The sequence below is a fragment of the Pleurodeles waltl genome, chromosome 8 (genome assembly GCF_031143425.1).
Source record: "Pleurodeles waltl isolate 20211129_DDA chromosome 8, aPleWal1.hap1.20221129, whole genome shotgun sequence".
Classification (NCBI taxonomy): domain Eukaryota; kingdom Metazoa; phylum Chordata; class Amphibia; order Caudata; family Salamandridae; genus Pleurodeles; species Pleurodeles waltl.
The window spans coordinates 1,357,996,154-1,358,017,783 of record NC_090447.1 but is presented as its reverse complement, the minus strand read 5'-3'; the positions used below and the strand labels follow the sequence as shown (position 1 = coordinate 1,358,017,783).

General features: G+C 47.8%; 1 protein-coding gene across 4 annotated transcripts in view; it reads left to right on the top strand.

Moving 5' to 3' along the window:
- Positions 1–21,630, top strand: part of YAP1 (Yes1 associated transcriptional regulator) — a 223,449-nt gene that overhangs the window by 131,565 nt on the left and 70,254 nt on the right. For 2 of the 4 annotated variants that reach the window (XM_069202373.1, XM_069202375.1), the window contains one exon: positions 4,403–4,581. In XM_069202373.1, the coding sequence (XP_069058474.1) occupies positions 4,403–4,581 (179 nt within the window). Of the gene's footprint in view, positions 1–4,402; positions 4,594–21,630 lie in introns of all 4 variants that reach the window. The other 2 variants (XM_069202372.1, XM_069202374.1) reach the window with 1 other exon arrangement.

Sequence of the window (21,630 nt, the reverse complement as noted above, 5' to 3'; positions counted from 1 at the left end):
AATTTGAAGCAACTACCATCTTTGGAAGGAAAGGAGGATGGGGGAAGTCGTCAGACCACCATTCATCATGTGGAACTGACTAATAATTCATTCCTATTACTCTTCTGTCCTAGCTGAGAACCCTGATGTTTACCATTGCCATTCATCTCAGTCTTCTGGCTTTGCTTTTGGAAACCCTTACCCCCTCTTGGGTTTGGAGTGGCCCTCCTTTTTAAAACCTGCTGTTGTCCACTAAACTATAACAAGCTGCTTCATAGCTGTCTCTTTCAGGTCAACCAGATACTGTTTGAGTGCCAGTGAGCACTCCTTCAGGAGTCATTCGGCCAATGAAAGATGATTCGCAGATTGGAAAACCATGGACTTAATCCTTCAACTGCATGCAGACTGGTCTCAAGGGAGGCCTCACCTTTCTTCCTTGAGCCTCCCGTTTTTTGGTATTGTCCTGGGGGTCACCCAAAGCCTCTGAATCACAACAACTTTCATGCTCTACTATTGCAGTTCCTCAGTCTTTTTAAGTTGAGGCTGGCTTCAGTAACCCTGAGAGAAAAATGACACTCTAATGCCTCGGCCTGTTCTACAGAGTTTAGCTTTTGAGCTGACCATGCAAGCTCCGACTTTCTCAGCCAACCAACACGTCTATGATATGGTATGAAATATACACTCCTTGATTGCATTGAAATGTTATGGAGGCTGGCTATTTAATGCAATGGGTGATGCAGGAGGGGTAGGAACTAAAATAATAGCCTCTAACTCTAGTTCCATAAGGTTAATTATGCTAAAAAGCTTCTCCTCGGGGATGATCTTTTTGTCTGCCCTCCAAATTTCCTCTGTGATTGACATTGCTTCTTTAGAGTCAGCTTGAGCTCTTGAAGCTCAAATTTCCTGTCCTCATCCTCCATCTTCATATCTGGCTTTAGCCTCAGTAATAGTCATCCCCAGCCTTATAAACTCAAGGTCCGTAGCGTTGGGCCTACTAAGATTAGGGCTTACTGGAGCAAGAGAAGAAGTAATATCTTGAAACAGCAGAAATGGGACAGGGACTTCCTGGGATCCTGCACTGTCTGCTGAGCACTGGGAATAAAGGACCCTGAGCTAATACTGTTTCTTGGCTTAGAGCTTCTGTTCCCACTAGACTGGTGGGTCAAAGTGCTGCTTGTAAGTAACAGATCATTGTTAGCTTAGTTGGGATCAGCCCATTGGTATGGTAAATTATCTTCAGTTTTGATGCCCTCATGGATTTGTTTGTGCAGAGTCCGTCCATCTGCCATTTTAACTGGACTTTGCGGTTGAATCTGGCTTTATCAAGTAATAACTCAAGTCTTCAGAAATCTGGAATTTAGTGATCCAATTGTTAGCTTTCTAATTTGAGGCCTTTTTTTGGGGCAGTCTGTGGCTAATGAGAAGTATCCTGTGTGGTTAATGCTGTTTACCACTGTTGTCTCAGCACCATAGATGATCAAACTACTCCATGTGACCTGCTCGGGGTAATACACGAAACAGACTGTTTACAGAGAGAAGTGGTAGTCTGACACAGTGAATTACTACACTCTTGTGTTCAGACATAGCTTTAATTTGGAAGAAGGAAAAGCATTTTGTTTACCAGGTAACTAGTTATTTTAACAATGCACACAAAAATCGAGTCACTTCCAGCACCTTCTGCAGTTCAGATGTGTTCACATGTTCTAGTACTCTGGTGCAGATTATTAGGTTTCCAGTAATATTGGTCCCATGTTATCCATTGAGCCTTGATTTGGGTCTTTTTGGGGATCTTCATAACTGCTGAGGGCCTGAGGCTTTCGCACCAGTTAAACTTGCTCATTTCGTTCTTAAACATGTACAAAGGATACCAATATTAAGGCTAAGGAAAACATTTGGTCCTGGACCAACCACTGCAGATCGACAGCTAGGGCAGCTTCAGACTAGAATTTAAGAAATAGAAGATAGAAAAAAGTGGGACTCTGGCCTTCTCCATCTACATATCATGGATCACCCTCCTGTCTGTGAAATAATTGAGGACTCGCCTCTTCAAAGAACACTGCGGTGCAACGCTCAGGAAAGTCCTTGCTCTCTACCGTTCCTTTCAATATGTAAACAGCTGTGGCTCATAATTGTGTTAATTCGACCTGTGCAGTACTCTGTTGCCTTCAGGTAATTTTAGGCTATTGAAATACCCACTTACATGGTGTGTACCACATTGTTATTAAGGCTGGAGTGAAAGGACAAAGCCAGAATAAGGGTTCTTAACTGTAAACCGTCTGACTCTAAAATAAATCACCCACCAAAAAATTCTAGTGTTCCCTGTGCCTCTTGTGGTGATGCTCTGTGCCTGGTAGAACCTAGCACACAAGGTCTCCACTCGATCGAGGGTGACTACCAGTTCAGGAACCGAAATGGACGACTTTGATAGTTAGTTGAAAAAATGTCCATGAAGTATACATTTCCAATCAGAATTAGTTATGAAATTACTTTTAAGTGGTTGATTGTGGACTTCAAAAAGAGTTTCATTAAAAGTTCTTGAGAGCAGGGAATGACAGTTGACACATGTTTCAGTCATACCCAGAGGTCATACCTGTGGCATTACCGAGGCTTATGTCATTAGAAGCTCAGCGTGACCTGTTTACCCAATACCGGTATGTCAGTTGCATTATGTATGCACTTCATACAAGTGACTATGGTGCAAAAAAAGCAATCAAGAAACTTGGTGTACTTCAGTCCATTTGTGCAAGGTGGCTAGCACAATGAAGAATAAACACTTGGTAATCAAATAGCTCTTTAATTGATGTTATTCACAATATAACGTACATGTACTACAGTGCTGTTCAGTTGATCAGAAACGGTGCTCTGAACTTTACCGTTACATCTGTGGACATACTTTTTCTGTTCTGGGGTACAATCGGAAAGAATATGTTAAAAGTTGGTAAAATCAAGAATATCTGTTAGGTAGGAGCAGAGGAAACATGTCGAAATTCTTGATGAAGCAGTTTAGTTGGAGGTGTAACAGCAAATAAAGGTCTGGTGGGATGTACTGTTTTGCGGTCTACTAGTGTTTTGAAATGCGGTCTGGTTGCAGTCCAAAACAGATTCTCAGAACCCTTAAGGTAATCCTGTTTTTAATTAATCTTTTTATAAGGCTCACCTGATTTGGTAAGTTACAAGTCTTTTGGTGATTTTTTTTCTTTTTTTCCTTTTCATAAGTTAAGGGTTGTGTTTGGATTTTTTTTTAGGTTGTGGGCAGGACCGACAAGCCTTTAGCCCAACCCTGGCCCTTGTATTTTATAGCTCGATTACAGCTGCACACTCATTCAGATAGGCCTGGATTTACAGAATTAGGAACATAATTCGAACAGTTGCTCAATTTGGGTGATATCTCCGGTCATTAAAAACTATGCAAGTTGAAGGATGAATGCCTTTTAGTACTTCAAGGCCTGATTAGATACAGGCACACTTTTGCGCGGAACGGTGTGGCTTGTGGTTGATGCTGGCCTAACTTTGTGTTGCCAATAGGTTTTCCCAAGGCTGTATGACCCAAATGATTCACTTATGTGGATGGTGGCTTCCAGCCTGGCAGTAGCAACCCCGTGGCCCATTCCACCGAGATTTACATACGCTGGCTTCCTTTCAGCTGGACCTTGTCTAAGAGTTCTATGGGGTTGTCAGTTCTTCCAGGGAGGTGCAGTCCAGCTCTTCAGCATGCTGACAAACTTTCTTGCTAGGTCAAAGCAGTGAGTGACTCCTCATGCTTCCCAGATTTTACACCCTTTTTAGGCGTATTGGTGACCGCAGACCTGGGCTGGTGCCCTCTCGGTGCCCAAAAGATAAGGTATGGCTGAATGTTCCAGGGTTTATGCATCACTGAGGTCAAGTTGGTGTTCCGAAGCTTACCTGAGGATTTGCCCAATTCAGTACTTTGCTGTTCTCTCCTGTTCCTCGGGAGCATAGTGTGCCTGTTGGGGAGACATAGTAGACGCTCTCCCCACAAGTGTACCGGGACTAAGCATGTGAACTTAGTCCCTCTGCCCTACAGTCAGTCACTCGCTTGATTGAGGGACACTAATAAGGGTAACGCATTTGGTGTTCTTTGATATTGAAAATACAGTTGATCAAAACTAACATTGAACGAAACGACAAGGAACACCTCCAGTGAGTTTGCATGATTGTCAAGCCAGAAAACCCTTAATCGGTGGGCGACACAGCTTTTCTGAGCTATCCAAAGTGCACATGCTCATCAAAACTAATGATTTTGAGTTCTAATAAAAGATGATTAATATCAATTGTCTTGCAACTGGATCTTTGCTGATCACCCTTGATTTTTTTGTTTTGAATGTTGTTCTGTCTTTGGAGGCTTGTTTATGATTCTTTTCGATGCCTTTCATTTTAAAATTACGTTTTGTTTTCTTTTCAGCAATGAGTCAAAGGCTGAGCCAAAGTGCTCCAGTAAAGCCCCCACCACCGTTAATATCTCAGAGCCCACAGAGTAATCTAATAGGAGGAGGTACCAGTCAGCAACAACAGATGAGATTACAGGAGCTGCAAATGGAGAAACAGAGGCTCCGACTGAAGCACCAAGAGCTGTTTCGGCAGGTGAGGCCACAGGTTAGAAAAACCCTTAATTTACTATTTTTGTGTTTGTTTTGTCCGGTCTGGTTAGGGTTGTGGTGGGGAGCAGGGTGTGGATAATCACTCTGTTTGTTGATGTATACTCTGTAGACTTGAGCTGGAACAATTGGATCAGGAATTTCATCTGTTGATAATTTAAACTAGTGTTATTTATCTTTAAAGATGTAAGGCACCCCACATTTCTTCTTTACTTGCTCCAGGCGGCAGCCATTTTGTGATGTACGTTATGTGAAGCAAATTGACTTTTGTCAGCGTTAGGTGATGAATAAAAATATCAAGTGCCAACATCATTTCAGTCTGCAGATTAGGTGAGGCAGCAGAGTTGTTATGGCCTTTCCCAGTTTTCTCTGGAATGAATCCCACCATGTTGAGCGTTAACAACCTGGTCTTTCTGGTCATAGCTTCATGCTAATCATTGCCCCTCCCGTCACCAACAGTCTTTTGTATGTTTTTGCTATAGCCTTTTGAAACATTTTAGCTGTCCCTAACTTTATATAAGATTTGCTTTCTTGAAGGCATTGGCTTCACATTAGTTCTGTATTTTTGAATTGCTCATGCAAGTCTGAATTTACGGATAGGAGACCTTCGTATCTCTCTGAAGCTCGGATTACTCACAATGTAGTGCGGTTGCCAGGTACTGCTAACACTTTTTTTTTTTTAATGCTCACTTTCATTACGTGCTCTAAAACATCATGCATGGGGTCGTGGGCATGACTCTGGCGAGTTCCCTACCGCTGCGGGAATCTGGGACCAGGGGGTCATACCATTTCTACCAGACGGTCATCTGCCTAAAAGATGAACGTGAGGTGCTCCCTTGTGTACAGATGACAAGCAAGAGCCCATGTCCCGAATGTTTGTAGCACAGCACGTGCAACAAGCGCCCATTTTTTTCTTTTTCTGAGAGACATTAGCTAGAAATTAAGCGGCACCCAGTAATCTGGATTACCTTGATATAACATTGCATAATTTTTTTTCTGATGTGTTCCTTACCTTTTGAATATTCTAGCTGCCAGACTTGATCTGTAAACTCTTCTGTACCTCTTCCATGGTGGTAGGGGCGCTGGCTCCAAATCAACATCAGAATCAACATTATTGTGATGTCACCCGAGCCACACACAAAAAAGCACCCATCCAGTCATGCAGACATCTGTCCTTTTTTCTTCTGGCCTTCTAAGGTGATCCTGGGCTCATTCTTTGATAATCCTGTCAGGAGTCCTTTAAACATCTCTCATCTCAGACCTACTGTTCAGAAATGTTTCTCCCTGTTCCATCAGGACTCAAACCTTGAAGAGACCATGAGTGCTAATTATTGATAATTGACCCTCATGACATCTGCCTTTGGTGTCAATGCATGAGCATGACTCCAGGTCCTGGCAAGTCTTGCCAAACTATGCATCATAAGGCCATGAAGGAGGTAGAGACTAAGCTCTTCGCTGGTTGAAACTACAATCCTGGCCACATTCAATGTTACCTGGGACCCCAGCCTTGATTTTGAGAGAAAGGAGGCTTACACAGAAATGAAGGAAACAAATGGAAAAAATTTAAGACCCCCTCAACGATCTCCGACTCCCAATGGAGTCCTTATGAGAGCACTAGTGGATATATCCCCTCGTTCTGATCTGGCACCAGTAGTGGCAGTCCATTCTGGCTCGGTGCTGTTGCCTTTTCTGCAGAAATCTCAGGATTTCCCCTACCTTGAGGTTCCCCACCCCAAGGACAGATCCGACATTCATTTTGAATGCCAGGTTTGAGGAGTTGAAATAAGCAATGGTACCCAGGTTCACCTTCAGGCCCCATGAGAGCTGTTGGGATGCTGTATGGACCTCTACTGATGACGCTTACATCGGGACCATCCAGCCCTTCTTACCTTCGACACTCCCTTTGGTGCTGCCTCTGACTTCAAAGCCACCTATAGCGCTGGTGTTCACCTCACTTTAACATCCAGCAACGCCTTGCTGTTTCTTCAGTGCTGAAGCAAATTGATCTGAGCAGTTCACTCCTGATGCTAGAAATATGCCCCTCCTTTATGAGGAGCAGCAACATAGGGAGTACTACGCTCAAAGGCCAGGTTGTACAAAGACCATACATGCCCTTCTTGGCAGCAATTTTAATTCTTTGCATATTAAAAGGACAGACAAAGAAGATGAATGTAGGAAGTTGGCTCTGAATGTGCTATTTCAAAGTAAGGAATAGCATGCACAGAGTCCAAGGGTTCCCCTTAGAGGTAAGATAGTGGCAAAAAGAGATAATACTAATGCTCTATTTTGTGGTAGTGTGGTCGAGCAGTAGGCTTATCAAAGGAGTAGTGTTAAGCATTTGTTGTACATACACACAGGCAATAAATGAGGAACACACACTCAGAGACAAATCCAGCCAATAGGTTTTGTTATAGAAAAATATATTTTCTTAGTTTATTTTAAGAACCACAGGTTCAAATTCTACATGTAATATCTCATTTGAAAGGTATTGCAGGTAAGTACTTTAGGAACTTTGAATCATTACTTTAGCATGTATACTTTTTACATAAAACACAATAAGCTGTTTTAAAAGTGGACACTGCAATTTTCACAGTTCCTGGGGGAGGTAAGTTATTGTTAATTTTCACAGGTAAGTAAGTCACTTACAGGTTTTAGTTTTTGGTCCAAGGTAGCCCACCACTGGGGGTTCAGAGCAACCCCAAAGTTACCACACCAGCAGCTCAGGGCCGGTCAGGTGCAGAGGTCAAAGAGGTGCCCAAAACGCATAGGCTTCAATGGAGAGAAGGGGGTGCCCCGGTTCCGGTCTGCCAGCAGGTAAGTACCCGCATCTTCGGAGGGCAGACCAGGGGGGTTTTGTAGGGCACCGGGGGGGACACAAGTCCACACAAAAAGTACACCCTCAGCGGCACTGGGGCGGCCGGGTGCAGTGTAGAAACAAGCTTCGGGTTTTCAATGGAAATCAATGAGAGATCAAGGGATCTCTTCAGCGTTGCAGGCAGGCAAGGGGGGGCTCCTCGGGGTAGCCACCACCTGGGCAAGGGAGAGGGCTTCCTGGGGGTCACTCCTGCACAGGAGTTCCGTTCCTTTAGGTGCTGGGGGCTGCGGGAGCAGGGTCTTTTCCAGCTGTCGGGAAATGGAGTTCAGGCAGTCGCGGTCAGGGGGAGCCTCGGGATTCCCTCTGCAGGCGTCGCTGTGGGGGCTCAGGGGGGACAATTTTGGTTACTCACGGACTCTGAGTCGCCGGAGGGTCCTCCCTGAGGTGTTGGTTCTCCACCAGTCGCGTCGGGGTCGCCGGGTGCAGTGTTGCAAGTCTCACGCTTCTTGCGGGGAGTTGCAGGGGTCTTTAAATCTGCTCCTTGAAACAAAGTTGCAGTTCTTTTGGAGCAGTGCCGCTGTCCTCGGGAGTTTCTTGGTCTCTTGGAAGCAGGGCAGTCCTCTGAGGATTCAGAGGTCGCTGGTCCTGGAGAAAGCGTCGCTGGAGCAGGGTTCTTTAGAAGGCAGGAGACAGGCCGGTAGGACTGGGGCCAAAGCAGTTGGTGTCTTCTTTCTTCTTCTGCAGGGGTTTTCAGCTCAGCAGTCTTCTTCTTCGGTAAGTTGCAGGAATCTAAATTCTTAGGTTCAGGTGAGCCCTTAAATACTAAATTTAAGGGCGTGTTTAGGTCTGGGGGGTTAGTAGCCAATGGCTACTAGCCCTGAGGGTGGGTACACCCTCTTTGTGCCTCCTCCCAAGGGGAGGGGGGTCACATTCCTATCCCTATTGGGGGAATCCTCCTTCTACAAGATGGAGGATTTCTAAAAGTCAGAGTCACCTCAGCTCAGGACACCTTAGGGGCTGTCCTGACTGGCCAGTGACTCCTCCTTGTTTTTCTCACTATCTCTCCTGGACTTGCCGCCAAAAGTGGGGCTGTGTCCAGGGGGCGGGCATCTCCACTTGCTGGAGTGCCCTGGGGCATTGTAACACGAAGCTTGAGCCTTTGAAGCTCACTGCTAGGTGTTACAGTTCCTGCAGGGGGGAGGTGTGAAGCACCTCCACCCAGAGCAGGCTTTGTTTCTGTCCTCAGAGAGCACAAAGGCTCTCACCGCATGAGGTCAGACACTCGTCTCTCAGCAGCAGGCTGGCACAGACCAGTCAGTCCTGCACTGAACAATTGGGTAAAATACAGGGGGTATCTCTAAGATGCCCTCTGTGTGCATTTTTTAATAAATCCAACACTGGCATCAGTGTGGGTTTATTATTCTGAGAAGTTTGATACTAAACTTCCCAGTATTCAGTGTAGCCATTATGGAGCTGTGGAGTTCGTTTTTTACAGACTCCCAGCCCATATATTCTTATGGCTACCCTGCACTTACAATGTCTAAGGTTTTGCTTAGACACTGTAGGGGCATAGTGCTCATGCACCTATGCCCTCACCTGTGGTATAGTGCACCCTGCCTTAGGGCTGTAAGGCCTGCTAGAGGGGTGACTTACCTATGCCACAGGCAGTGTGAGGTTGGCATGGCACCCTGAGGGGAGTGCCATGTCGATTTACTCGTTTTGTCCTCACCAGCACACACAAGCTGGCAAGCAGTGTGTCTGTGCTGAGTGAGGGGTCCCTAGGGTGGCATAAGACATGCTGCAGCCCTTAGAGACCTTCCCTGGCATCAGGGCCCTTGGTACCAGGGGTACCAGTTACAAGGGACTTACCTGGGTGCCAGGGTTGTGCCAGTTGTGGAAACAACTGTACATTTTAGGTGAAAGAACACTGGTGCTGGGGCCTGGTTAGCAGGGTCCCAGCACACTTCTCATTCAAGTCAGCATCAGTATCAGGCAAAAAGTGGGGGGTAACTGCAACAGGGAGCCATTTCTTTACAATGAACCACTACAATTTTTGCCAGGGAACACAGATGTTTATCGCAATTTGGGTAATGCCAGTGGAATAGATACCTACCCAGAAATGGAGATGTTGAGCCCGTCAGGGCCACCACCCCCTGAGATGGTTTCCTACCATGCAGGGATCAGTAAGGCAGTAAAGCTACTGGAGCTTAATCTTCCTTCAGTTGAGACTAACTAGGTCCCACATTCCTTCTGAGGTATGTCAGTCATCTGCCCAGAGAGAAGACCCCTTTGCTATTCAATAATGCAATTTTTGAGCCAGTCTCTTATGTTTGGAAGAGACGGACTGCTGTGACTATGAATAGAACACTATCCAGCAAATAGAGACCGGCTCCCTGAGACCCTACCTTCCTGTCTAATCACCCTTCAGCACAAAGCCTAAAGATTCAAGCCTCTTGTTCCTCTATGTTCTCCCCCACAGTCTTTTCTGCAGTTCCAGTGGATGGGGAATCAATGAAGCGGAGGCTGTGGGGAAGCAAGTGTTACCAGCAGGCAGTCTGACTCTGAGATTCTTAAATGCAGCCTGCCTCTTAGGTCATGCTTTCTTGGGCCATGGTGCATATGGTGGCATCCAGTTTGCCAGAACACCTGTAAGGGCATATTTCTTAGCTGGTGCAGATTGACCAGTTGGAATGCCCTCAGATTTACTCAGTCTGGGGACTCTCTGGCAGGATTTAGTGGCCCTTTGGTGTCATGTCTGGCTCAGACCTTGAGACGTAAAATCCACTCTTACGGACTTGCCTTTCGACAACTTCAAGATATTTAGTAAGAAGGGGTACTCGGCATTAGAGTGATCCTGGAAGCAGCTCTGTTTGATCTTTGTTGAATGGATTGAGACCTGTGGACTGCTGGGTGTCCTTTCTACTGGCCCGGTAGGCCAAATCTTAAGACCAGTGGGATCTCCAAATTGTAGAATGCCTTACCCTTCCACCACACTTCCCCCTTCACCATTTTGTCAGGCAGGTGTTGTAAGGAAATGCCTCCTTGGCATGGTTACCCCCTGACCTTTTGCCTTTGCTGATGCTATGTTTTGAATTGAAAGTGTGCTGAGGCCTGCTAACCAGGCCCCAGCACCAGTGTTCTTTCCCTAACCTGTACTTTTGATTCCACAATTGGCACACCCTGGCATCCAGATAAGTCCCTTGTAACTGGTACCTCTCGTACCAAGGGCCCTGATGCCAGGGAAGGTCTCTAAGGGCTGCAGCATGTCTTATGCCACCCTAGAGACCCCTCACTCAGCACAGACACACTGCTTACCAGCTTGTGTGTGCTAGTGAGAACAAAATGAGTAAGTCGACATGGCCCCCCCCTCAGGGTGCCATGCCAGCCTCTCACTGCCTATGCAGTATAGGTAAGACACCCCTCTAGCAGGCCTTACAGCCCTAAGGCAGGGTGCACTATACCATAGGTGAGGGCACCAGTGCATGAGCACTGTGCCCCTACAGTGTCTAAGCAAAACCTTAGACATTGTAAGTGCAGGGTAGCCATAAGAGTATATGGTCTGGGAGTCTGTTTTACACGAACTCCACAGCACCATAATGGCTACACTGAAAACTGGGAAGTTTGGTATCAAACTTCTCAGCACAATAAATGCACACTGATGCCAGTGTACATTTTATTGTAAACTACACCCCAGAGGGCACCTTAGAGGTGCCCCCTGAAACCTTAACCGACTATCTGTGTAGGCTGACTGGTTCCAGCAGCCTGCCACACTAGAGACATGTTGCTGGCCCCATGGGGAGAGTGCCTTTGTCACTCTGAGGCCAGTAACAAAGCCTGCACTGGGTGGAGATGCCAACACCTCCCCCAGGCAGGAGCTGTAATACCTGGCGGTGAGCCTCAAAGGCTCACCCCTTTGTCACAGCACCGCAGGATACTCCAGCTAGTGGAGTTGCCCGCCCCCCTCCGGCCACGGCCCCCACTTTTGGCGGCAAGGCCGGAGGAAACAGAGAAAACAACAAGGAGGAGTCACTGGCCAGTCAGGACAGCCCCTAAGGTGTCCTGAGCTGAAGTGACTCCAACTTTTAGAAATCCTCCATCTTGCAGATGGAGGATTCCCCCAATAGGATTAGGGATGTGACCCCCTCCCCTTGGGAGGAGGCACAAAGAGGGTGTACTCACCCTCAGGGCTAGTAGCCATTGGCTACTAACCCCCCAGACCTAAACACGCCCTTAAATTTAGTATTTAAGGGCTTCCCTGAACCTAAGAATCTAGATTCCTGCAACTTACCTGAAGAAGAAGACTGCTGAGCTGAAAAACCCCTGCAGAGGAAGAACAGAAGACACCAACTGCTTTGGCCCCAGACTTACCGGCCTGTCTCCTGCCTTCCAAAAGAAACCTGCTCCAGCGACGCTTTCCAAGGGACCAGCGACCTCTGAATCCTCTGAGGACTGCCCTGCTTCAAGAAAGACTAGAAACTCCCGAGGACAGCGGCACTGCTCCAAGAGAACTGCAACTTTGTTACAAGGAGCAGATTTAAAGACCCCTGCAACTCCCCGCAAGAAGCGTGAGACTTGCAACACTGCACCCGGCGACCCCGACTCGACTGGTGGAGAACAACCAACTCAGGGAGGACCCTCCGGCGACTCTACGACTGTGAGTAACCAAAGTTGTCCCCCCTGAGCCCCCACAGCGACGCCTGCAGAGGGAATCCCCAGGCTCCCCCTGACCGCGACTGTCTGAACTCCATTTCCCGACGGCTGGAAAAGACCCTGCACCCGCAGCCCCCAGCCCCTAAAGAAACTGAACTTCTGTGCAGGAGTGACCCCCAGGAGGCCCTCTCCCTTGCCCAGGTGGTGGCTACCCCGAGGAGCCCACCCCCCCCTTGCCTGCCTGCATCGCTGAAGAGACCCCTTGGTCTCCCATTGAAAACTAAAGGAAACCCGACGCTTGTTTGCACACTGCACCCGGCCGCCCCCGCGCCGCTGAGGGTGTACTTTTTGTGTGGACTTGTGTCCCCCCCGGTGCCCTACAAAACCCCCCTGGTCTGCCCTCCGAAGACGCGGGTACTTACCTGCTGGCAGACTGGAACCGGGGCACCCCCTTCTCTCCATTATAGCCTATGTGTTTTGGGCACCTCTTTGACCTTTGCACCTGACCGGCCCTGAGCTGCTGGTGTGATAACTTTGGGGTTGCTCTGAACCCCCAACGGTGGGCTACCTTGGACCAAAAACTAAAACCTGTAAGTGACTTACTTACCTGTGAAAATTAACAATAACTTACCTCCCCCAGGAACTGTGAAAATTGCAGTGTCCACTTTTAAAACAGCTTATTGTGTTTTATGTAAAAAGTATACATGCTAAAGTAATGATTCAAAGTTCCTAGAGTACTTACCTGCAATACCTTTCAAATGAGATATTACATGTAAAATTTGAACCTGTGGTTCTTAAAATAAACTAAGAAAATATATTTTTCTATAACAAAACCTATTGGCTGGATTTGTCTCTGAGTGTGTGTTCCTCATTTATTGCCTATGTGTATGTACAACAAATGCTTAACACTACTCCTTGGATAAGCCTACTGCTCGACCACACTACCACAAAATAGAGCATTAGTATTATCTCTTTTTGCCACTATCTTACCTCTAAGGGGAACCCTTGGACTCTGTGCATGCTATTCCTTACTTTGAAATAGCACATACAGAGCCAACTTCCTACATTGGTGGATCAGCGGTGGGGTACAAGACTTTGCATTTGCTGGACTACTCAGCCAATACCTGATCACACGACAAATTCCAAAAATTGTCATTAGAAATTGATTTTTGCAATTTGAAATTTTTCTAAATTCTTTAAAGTCCTGCTAGGGCCTTGTGTTAGTCCCTGTTAGCATTTCTTTTAGAGTTTAAAAGTTTGGTAAAAGTTTGAATTAGATTCTAGAACCAGTTTTAGTTTCTTAAAAAGTATTCCAACTTTTAGAAGCATAATGTCTAGCACAGATGTGAATGTGGTGGAACTCGACACCACACCTTACCTCAATCTACAGATGAGAGAGCTAAGGTCACTCTGTAAAATAAAGAAAATAACAATGGGCTCTAGACCTACCAAACAACAGCTCCAGGAGCTGTTGGCAGAGTATGAAAGAGCCAACCCCTCTGTGGATGGCAACACAGAGGATGAGGATAGTGACTTGGAGGAAGATTCCCCCCTACCAGTCCTATCTAGGGAGGACAGGGCCTCTCAAGCCCTGACTCCACAAATACTCGTCAGAGATGCTGGTTCCCTCACAGGAGGGACCAACTTCTCTGAAATCACTGAGGATAACTCCAGTGAAGAGGACATCCAGTTAGCCAGGATGGCCAAAAGATTGGCTTTGGAAAGACAGATCCTGGCCATAGAAAGGGAAAGACAAGAGATGGGCCTAGGACCCATCAATGGTGGCAGCAACATAAATAGGGTCAGAGATTCTCCTGACATGTTGAAAATCCCCAAAGGGATTGTAACAAAATATGAAGATGGTGATGACATCACCAAATGGTTCACAGCTTTTGAGAGGGCTTGTGTAACCAGAAAAGTGAACAAATCTCACTGGGGTGCTCTCCTTTGGGAAATGTTCACAGGAAAGTGTAGGGATAGACTCCTCACACTCTCTGGAAAAGATGCAGAATCTTATGACCTCATGAAGGGTACCCTGATTGAGGGCTTTGGATTCTCCACTGAGGAGTATAGGATTAGATTCAGGGGGGCTCAAAAATCCTCGAGCCAGACCTGGGTTGACTTTGTAGACTACTCAGTAAAAACACTAGATGGTTGGATTCAAGGCAGTGGTGTAAGTAATTATGATGGGCTGTACAATTTATTTGTGAAAGAACACCTGTTAAGTAATTGTTTCAATGATAAACTGCATCAGCATCTGGTAGACCTAGGACCAATTTCTCCCCAAGAATTGGGAAAGAAGGTGGACCATTGGGTCAAGACTAGGGTGTCAAAAACTTCCACAGGGGGTGACCAAAAGAAAGGGGTCACAAAACCTCCCCAGGGGAAAGGTTGTGAGACAGCCAAAAACAAAAATAGTAAAGAGTCTTCTACAGGCCCCCAAAAACCTGCACAGGAGGGTGGGCCCAGAGCCTCTTCACAAAACAATTCTGGGTACAAGGGTAAAAACTTTGATCCCAAAAAGGCCTGGTGTCGTAGCTGTAGTCAGTCTGGACACCAAACTGGAGACCAGGCCTGTCCCAAGAAAGATACCACTTCTAACTCCCATCCAGCTAAAACTGGAATGGCCAGTCTCCAAGTGGGATCAACAGTGTGCCCAGAGCAAATCAGGTGTCACACTGAAGCTACATTAGTCTCTGAGGGTGGGGTGGATTTAGCCACACTGGCTGCCAGGCCCCCTAACATGCAAAAATACAGGCAGCAGCTCTTAATTAATGGGACAAGTGTAGAGGGCCTGAGGGATACAGGTGCCAGTGTCACTATGGTGACAGAGAAACTGGTTTCCCCTGGCCAATACCTGACTGGATAAACCTATCCAGTCACCAATGCTGACAATCAAACTAAAGTACATCCCATGGCAATGGTAACTTTAGAGTGGGGAGGGGTCAATGGCCTGAAACAGGTGGTGGTCTCCTCAAATATCCCAGTAGACTGTTTGCTTGGAAATGACCTGGAGTCCTCAGCATGGGCTGAGGTAGAACTGAAAACCCATGCAGCCATGCTGGGTATCCCTGAACTGGTGTGTGTCAAGACGAGGGCACAGTGCAAGGCTCAGGGTGAAAAAGTAGAGCTGGAGTCTGGAAGAATGGCCCAGCCTACCAAGAGAAAAGGAAAGTCAGCTGGGAAACCAGCTGCAACACAACAAGAAAAAGAGAACCTCTCTTCTCAGGAAGAAGTTCTGCCCTCTGAGGGAACTGAGCCTATGGAGCTGGAACCTTATCAGGTTGAGCTCTTGGGCCCAGGGGGACCCTCAAGGGAAGATTTGTGTAAGGGACAAGAAACCTGTCCCTCTCTTGAAGGCCTTAGGCAGCAAGCTGCTGAAGAGTCCAAAGGCAAGAAAAATGGAACACATAGGGTCTATTGGGAAGATGGACTCCTGTACACTGAGGCAAGAGATCCCAAACCTGGTGCCACTAGGAGAGTGGTAGTGCCTCAGGGTTTCAGAGAGTTTATTCTGACCTTAGCCCATGATATTCCCCTTGCTGGGCATTTGGGACAAACCAAGACGTGGGAGAGGTTAGTCAACCACTTCTACTGGCCCAATATGTCCCAGAAGGTTAAGGAGTTTTGCCTCTCCTGCCCCACCTGTCAAGCCAGTGGTAAGACAGGTGGGCATCCAAAGGCCCCCCTCATTCCACTTCCAGTGGTGGGGGTCCCCTTTGAAAGAGTGGGTGTGGACATAGTTGGTCCACTAGAACCTCCCACAGCCTCAGGAAATATGTACATCCTAGTAGTAGTGGATCATGCTACTAGGTATCCTGAAGCTATTCCCCTTAGGTCGACTACTGCCCCTGCAGTAGCCAAGGCCCTCATTGGTATCTTTACCAGAGTGGGCTTCCCTAAGGAGGTGGTGTCTGACAGAGGTACCAACTTCATGTCAGCATACCTAAAACACATGTGGAATGAGTGTGGAGTGACTTATAAGTTCTCTACACCATATCATCCACAAACTAATGGCCTTGTTGAGAGATTCAACAAGACATTAAAGGGCACGATCATGGGGCTCCCAGAGAAACTCAAAAGGAGATGGGATGTCCTCTTGCCATGTCTGCTTTTCGCTTACAGAGAGGTGCCTCAGAAGGGAGTAGGATTCTCACCCTTTGAACTTCTGTTTGGCCACCCTGTAAGGGGACCACTTGCTCTTGTTAAAGAAGGCTGGGAGAGACCTCTTCATGAGCCTAAACAAGACATAGTGGACTATGTACTTGGCCTTCGCTCAAGGATGGCAGAGTACATGGAAAAGGCAAGTAAAAACCTTGAGGCCAACCAACAACTCCAGAAGTTGTGGTATGACCAAAAGGCTGCACTGGTTGAATTTCAACCAGGGCAGAAAGTCTGGGTTCTGGAGCCTGTGGCTCCCAGGGCACTTCAGGACAAATGGAGTGGTCCTTACCCAGTACTAGAAAGGAAGAGTCAGGTCACCTACCTGGTGGACCTGGGCACAAGCAGGAGCCCCAAGAGGGTGATCCATGTGAACCGCCTTAAGCTCTTCCATGACAGGGCTGATGTAAATCTGTTGATGGTGACAGATGAGGACCAGGAAGCTGAGAGTGAGCCTCTCCCTGATCTCCTCTCATCAGACCCTAAAGATGGCTCAGTAGATGGAGTGATTTACTCAGACACCCTCTCTAGCCAACAGCAGTCTGACTGTAGGAAGGTCCTGCAGCAGTTTGCTGAACTCTTTTCCCTAACCCCTGGTCAGATACACCTGTGTACCCATGATGTGGACACAGGAGACAGCATGCCTGTCAAAAACAAAATATTTAGACAGTCTGACCAAGTTAAGGAAAGCATCAAGGTGGAAGTCCACAAGATGCTGGAATTGGGAGTAATTGAGTACTCTGACAGCCCCTGGGCTAGCCCAGTGGTCTTAGTCCCCAAACCTAACACCAAAGAAGGAAAGAGAGAGATGAGGTTTTGTGTGGACTACTGAGGTCTCAACTCTGTCACCAAGACAGATGCTCATCCCATTCCTAGAGCTGATGAGCTAATAGACAAATTAGGGGCTGCCAAATTCTTAAGTACCTTTGACTTAACAGCAGGGTACTGGCAAATCAAAATGGCCCCTGGAGCAAAAGAAAAGACAGCATTCTCCACACCTGATGGGCATTATCAGTTCACTGTTATGCCCTTTGGTTTAAAGAATGCCCCTGCCACCTTCCAAAGGTTGGTGAATCAAGTCCTTGCTGGGTTGGAATCCTTTAGTGCAGCTTATCTAGATGATATTGCTGTCTTCAGCTCCACCTGGCAGGATCACCTGGTCCACCTGAAGAAGGTTTTGAAGGCCCTGCAATCTGCAGGCCTCTCTATCAAGGCATCCAAATGCCAGATAGGGCAGGGAACTGTGGTTTACTTGGGACACCTTGTAGGTGGAGGCCAAGTTCAGCCACTCCAACCCAAGATCCAGACTATTCTGGACTGGGTAGCTCCAAAAACCCAGACTCAAGTCAGGGCATTCCTTGGCTTGACTGGGTACTATAGGAGGTTTGTGAAGGGATATGGATCCATTGTGACAGCCCTCACAGAACCCACCTCCAAGAAAATGCCCAAGAAAGTAAACTGGACTGTAGAATGCCAACAGGCCTTTGACACCCTGAAGCAAGCTATGTGCACAGCACCAGTTCTAAAAGCTCCAGGTTACTCCAAGCAATTCATTGTGCAAACAGATGCCTCTGAACATGGGATGGGGCAGTTTTGTCCCAAACAAATGATGATGGCCTTGACCAGCCTGTTGCTTTCATTAGCAGGAGGTTACTCCCCAGGGAGCAGCGTTGGAGTGCCATTGAGAGGGAGGCCTTTGCTGTGGTTTGGTCCCTGAAGAAGTTGAGACCATACCTCTTTGGTACTCACTTCCTAGTTCAAACTGACCACAGACCTCTCAGATGGCTGATGCAAATGAAAGGTGAAAATCCAAAACTGTTGAGATGGTCCATCTCCCTACAGGGAATGGACTTTATAGTGGAACACAGACCTGGGACTGCCCATGCCAATGCAGATGGCCTTTCCAGGTTCTTCCACTTAGAAAATGAAGACTCTCTTGGGAAAGGTTAGTCTCATCCTCTTTCGTTTGGGGGGGGGGGGGGGGGGGGTTGTGTAAGGAAATGCCTCCTTGGCATGGTTACCCCCTGACTTTTTGCCTTTGCTGATGCTATGTTTTGAATTGAAATTGTGCTGAGGCCTGCTAACCAGGCCCCAGCACCAGTGTTCTTTCCCTAACCTGTACTTTTGATTCCACAGTTGGCACACCCTGGCATCCAGATAAGTCCCTTGTAACTGGTACCTCTGGTACCAAGGGCCCTGATGCCAGGGAAGGTCTCTAAGGGCTGCAGCATGTCTTATGCCACCCTAGAGACCCCTCACTCAGCACAGACACACTGCTTACCAGCTTGTGTGTGCTAGTGAGAACAAAATGAGTAAGTCGACATGGCACTCCCCTCAGGGTGCCATGCCAACCTCTCACTGCCTATGCTGTATAGGTAAGACACCCCTCTAGCAGGCCTTACAGCCCTAAGGCAGGGTGCACTATACCATAGGTGAGGGCACCAGTGCATGAGCACTGTGCCCCTACAGTGTCTAAGCAAAACCTTAGACATTGTAAGTGCAGGGTAGCCATAAGAGTATATGGTCTGGGAGTCTGTTTTACACGAACTCCACAGCACCATAATGGCTACACTGAAAACTGGGAAGTTTGGTATCAAACTTCTCAGCACAATAAATGCACACTGATGCCAGTGTACATTTTATTGTAAACTACACCCCAGAGGGCACCTTAGAGGTGCCCCCTGAAACCTTAACCGACTATCTGTGTAGGCTGACTGGTTCCAGCAGCCTGCCACACTAGAGACATATTGTTGGCCCCATGGGGAGAGTGCCTTTGTCACACTGAGGCCAGTAACAAAGCCTGCACTGGGTGGAGATGCTAACACCTCCCCCAGGCAGGAGCTGTAACACCTGGCGGTGAGCCTCAAAGGCTCACCCCTTTGTCACAGCACCGCAGGATACTCCAGCTAGTGGAGTTGCACGCCCCCTCCGGCCACAGCCCCCACTTTTGGCGGCAAGGCCGGAGGAAACAGAGAAAACAACAAGGAGGAGTCACTGGCCAGTCAGGACAGCCCCTAAGGTGTCCTGAGCTGAAGTGACTCTAACTTTTAGAAATCCTCCATCTTGCAGATGGAGGATTCCCCCAATAGGATTAGGGATGTGACCCCCTCCCCTTGGGAGGAGGCACAAAGAGGGTGTACTCGCCCTCCGGGCTAGTAGCCATTGGCTACTAACCCCCCAGACCTAAACACGCCCTTAAATTTAGTATTTAAGGGCTTCCCTGAACCTAAGAATCTAGATTCCTGCAACTTACCTGAAGAAGAAGACTGCTGAGCTGAAAAACCCCTGCAGAGGAAGAACAGAAGACACCAACTGCTTTGGCCCCAGACTTACCGGCCTGTCTCCTGCCTTCCAAAAGAAACCTGCTCCAGCGACGCTTTCCAAGGGACCAGCGACCTCTGAATCCTCTGAGGACTGCCCTGCTTCAAGAAAGACTAGAAACTCCTGAGGACAGCGGCACTGCTCCAAGAGAACTGCAACTTTGTTACAAGGAGCAGATTTAAAGACCCCTGCAACTCCCCGCAAGAAGCGTGAGACTTGCAACACTGCACCCGGCGACCCCGACTTGACTGGTGGAGAACAACCAACTCAGGGAGGACCCTCCGGCGACTCTACGACTGTGAGTAACCAAAGTTGTCCCCCCTGAGCCCCCACAGCGATGCCTGCAGAGGGAATCCCCAGGCTCCCCCTGACCGCGACTGTCTGAACTCCATTTCCCGACAGCTGGAAAAGACCCTGCACCCGCAGCCCCCAGCCCCTAAAGAAACAGAACTTCTGTGCAGGAGTGACCCCCAGGAGGCCCTCTCCCTTGCCCAGGTGGTGGCTACCCCGAGGAGCCCCCCCCCCCCCCCTTGCCTGCCTGCATCGCTGAAGAGACCCCTTGGTCTCCCATTGAAAACTAAAGGAAACCCGACGCTTGTTTGCACACTGCACCCGGCCGCCCCCGCGCTGCTGAGGGTGTACTTTTTGTGTGGACTTGTGTCCCCCCCGGTGCCCTACAAAACCCCCCTGGTCTGCCCTCCGAAGACGCAGGTACTTACCTGCTGGCAGACTGGAACCGGGGCACCCCCTTCTCTCCATTGAAGCCTATGCGTTTTGGGCACCTCTTTGACCTCTGCACCTGACCGGCCCTGAGCTGCTGGTGTGGTAACTTTGGGGTTGCTCTGAACCCCCAGTGGTGGGCTACCTTGGACCCAAACCTGAGACTTGTAAGTGATTTACTTACCTAACAAAAACTTACCTCCCCAGGAACTGTGAAAATTGCACTGTGTCCACTTTTAAAACAGCTTATTGTGTTTTTCCATTGAAAACCCGAAGCTTGTTTCTACACTGCACCCGGCCGCCCCAGTGCCGCTGAGGGTGTACTTTTTGTGTGGACTTGTGTCCCCCCCGGTGCCCTACAAAACCCCCCTGGTCTGCCCTCCGAAGACGCGGGTACTTACCTGCTGGCAGACCGGAACTGGGGCACCCCCTTCTCTCCATTGAAGCCTATGTGTTTTGGGCACCTCTTTGACCTTTGCAGCTGACCGGCCCTGAGCTGCTGGTGTGATAACTTTGGGGTTGCTCTGAACCCCCAACGGTGGGCTACCTTGGACCAAAAACTAAAACCTGTAAGTGACTTACTTACCTGTGAAAATTAACAATAACTTACCTCCCCCAGGAACTGTGAAAATTGCACTGTGTCCACTTTTAAAACAGCTTATTGTGTTTTATGTAAAAAGTATACATGCTAAAGTAATGATTCAAAGTTCCTAGAGTACTTACCTGCAATACCTTTCAAATGAGATATTACATGTAAAATTTGAACCTGTGGTTCTTAAAATAAACTAAGAAAATATATTTTTCTATAACAAAACCTATTGGCTGGATTTGTCTCTGAGTGTGTGTTCCTCATTTATTGCCTATGTGTATGTACAACAAATGCTTAACACTACTCCTGGATAAGCCTACTGCTCGACCACACTACCACAAAATAGAGCATTAGTATTATCTCTTTTTGCCACTATCTTACCTCTAAGGGGAACCCTTGGACTCTGTGCATGCTATTCCTTACTTTGAAATAGCACATACAGAGCCAACTTCCTACAGGTGACAATCCTCAAGCAGGAGGTGGTAGTCAATTCAAACTGTGTTTTTTTTCTATAGTGCACAGCTACCCCACTGGGCCTCCGAGCACTCATTGACAACCACTCCAAACTGCTAGAATGGGCTCCAAGTTAACTCATGCTTCAAAAAAATGGGATTTAAGAAGTTTTCTAAAAACAGGTTCAAACTGCTGATTTCGGATGGAGGCAGAAAGGGAGGCCATAGCCTGGGTTCCGAGAATGGGAAGGACCGACCCCCGCTTCTTACTCTTTTAACCTTGGGCACTGACAAAAGCCCCCGGTTGCTTGACTGAAGTGGCCTTCC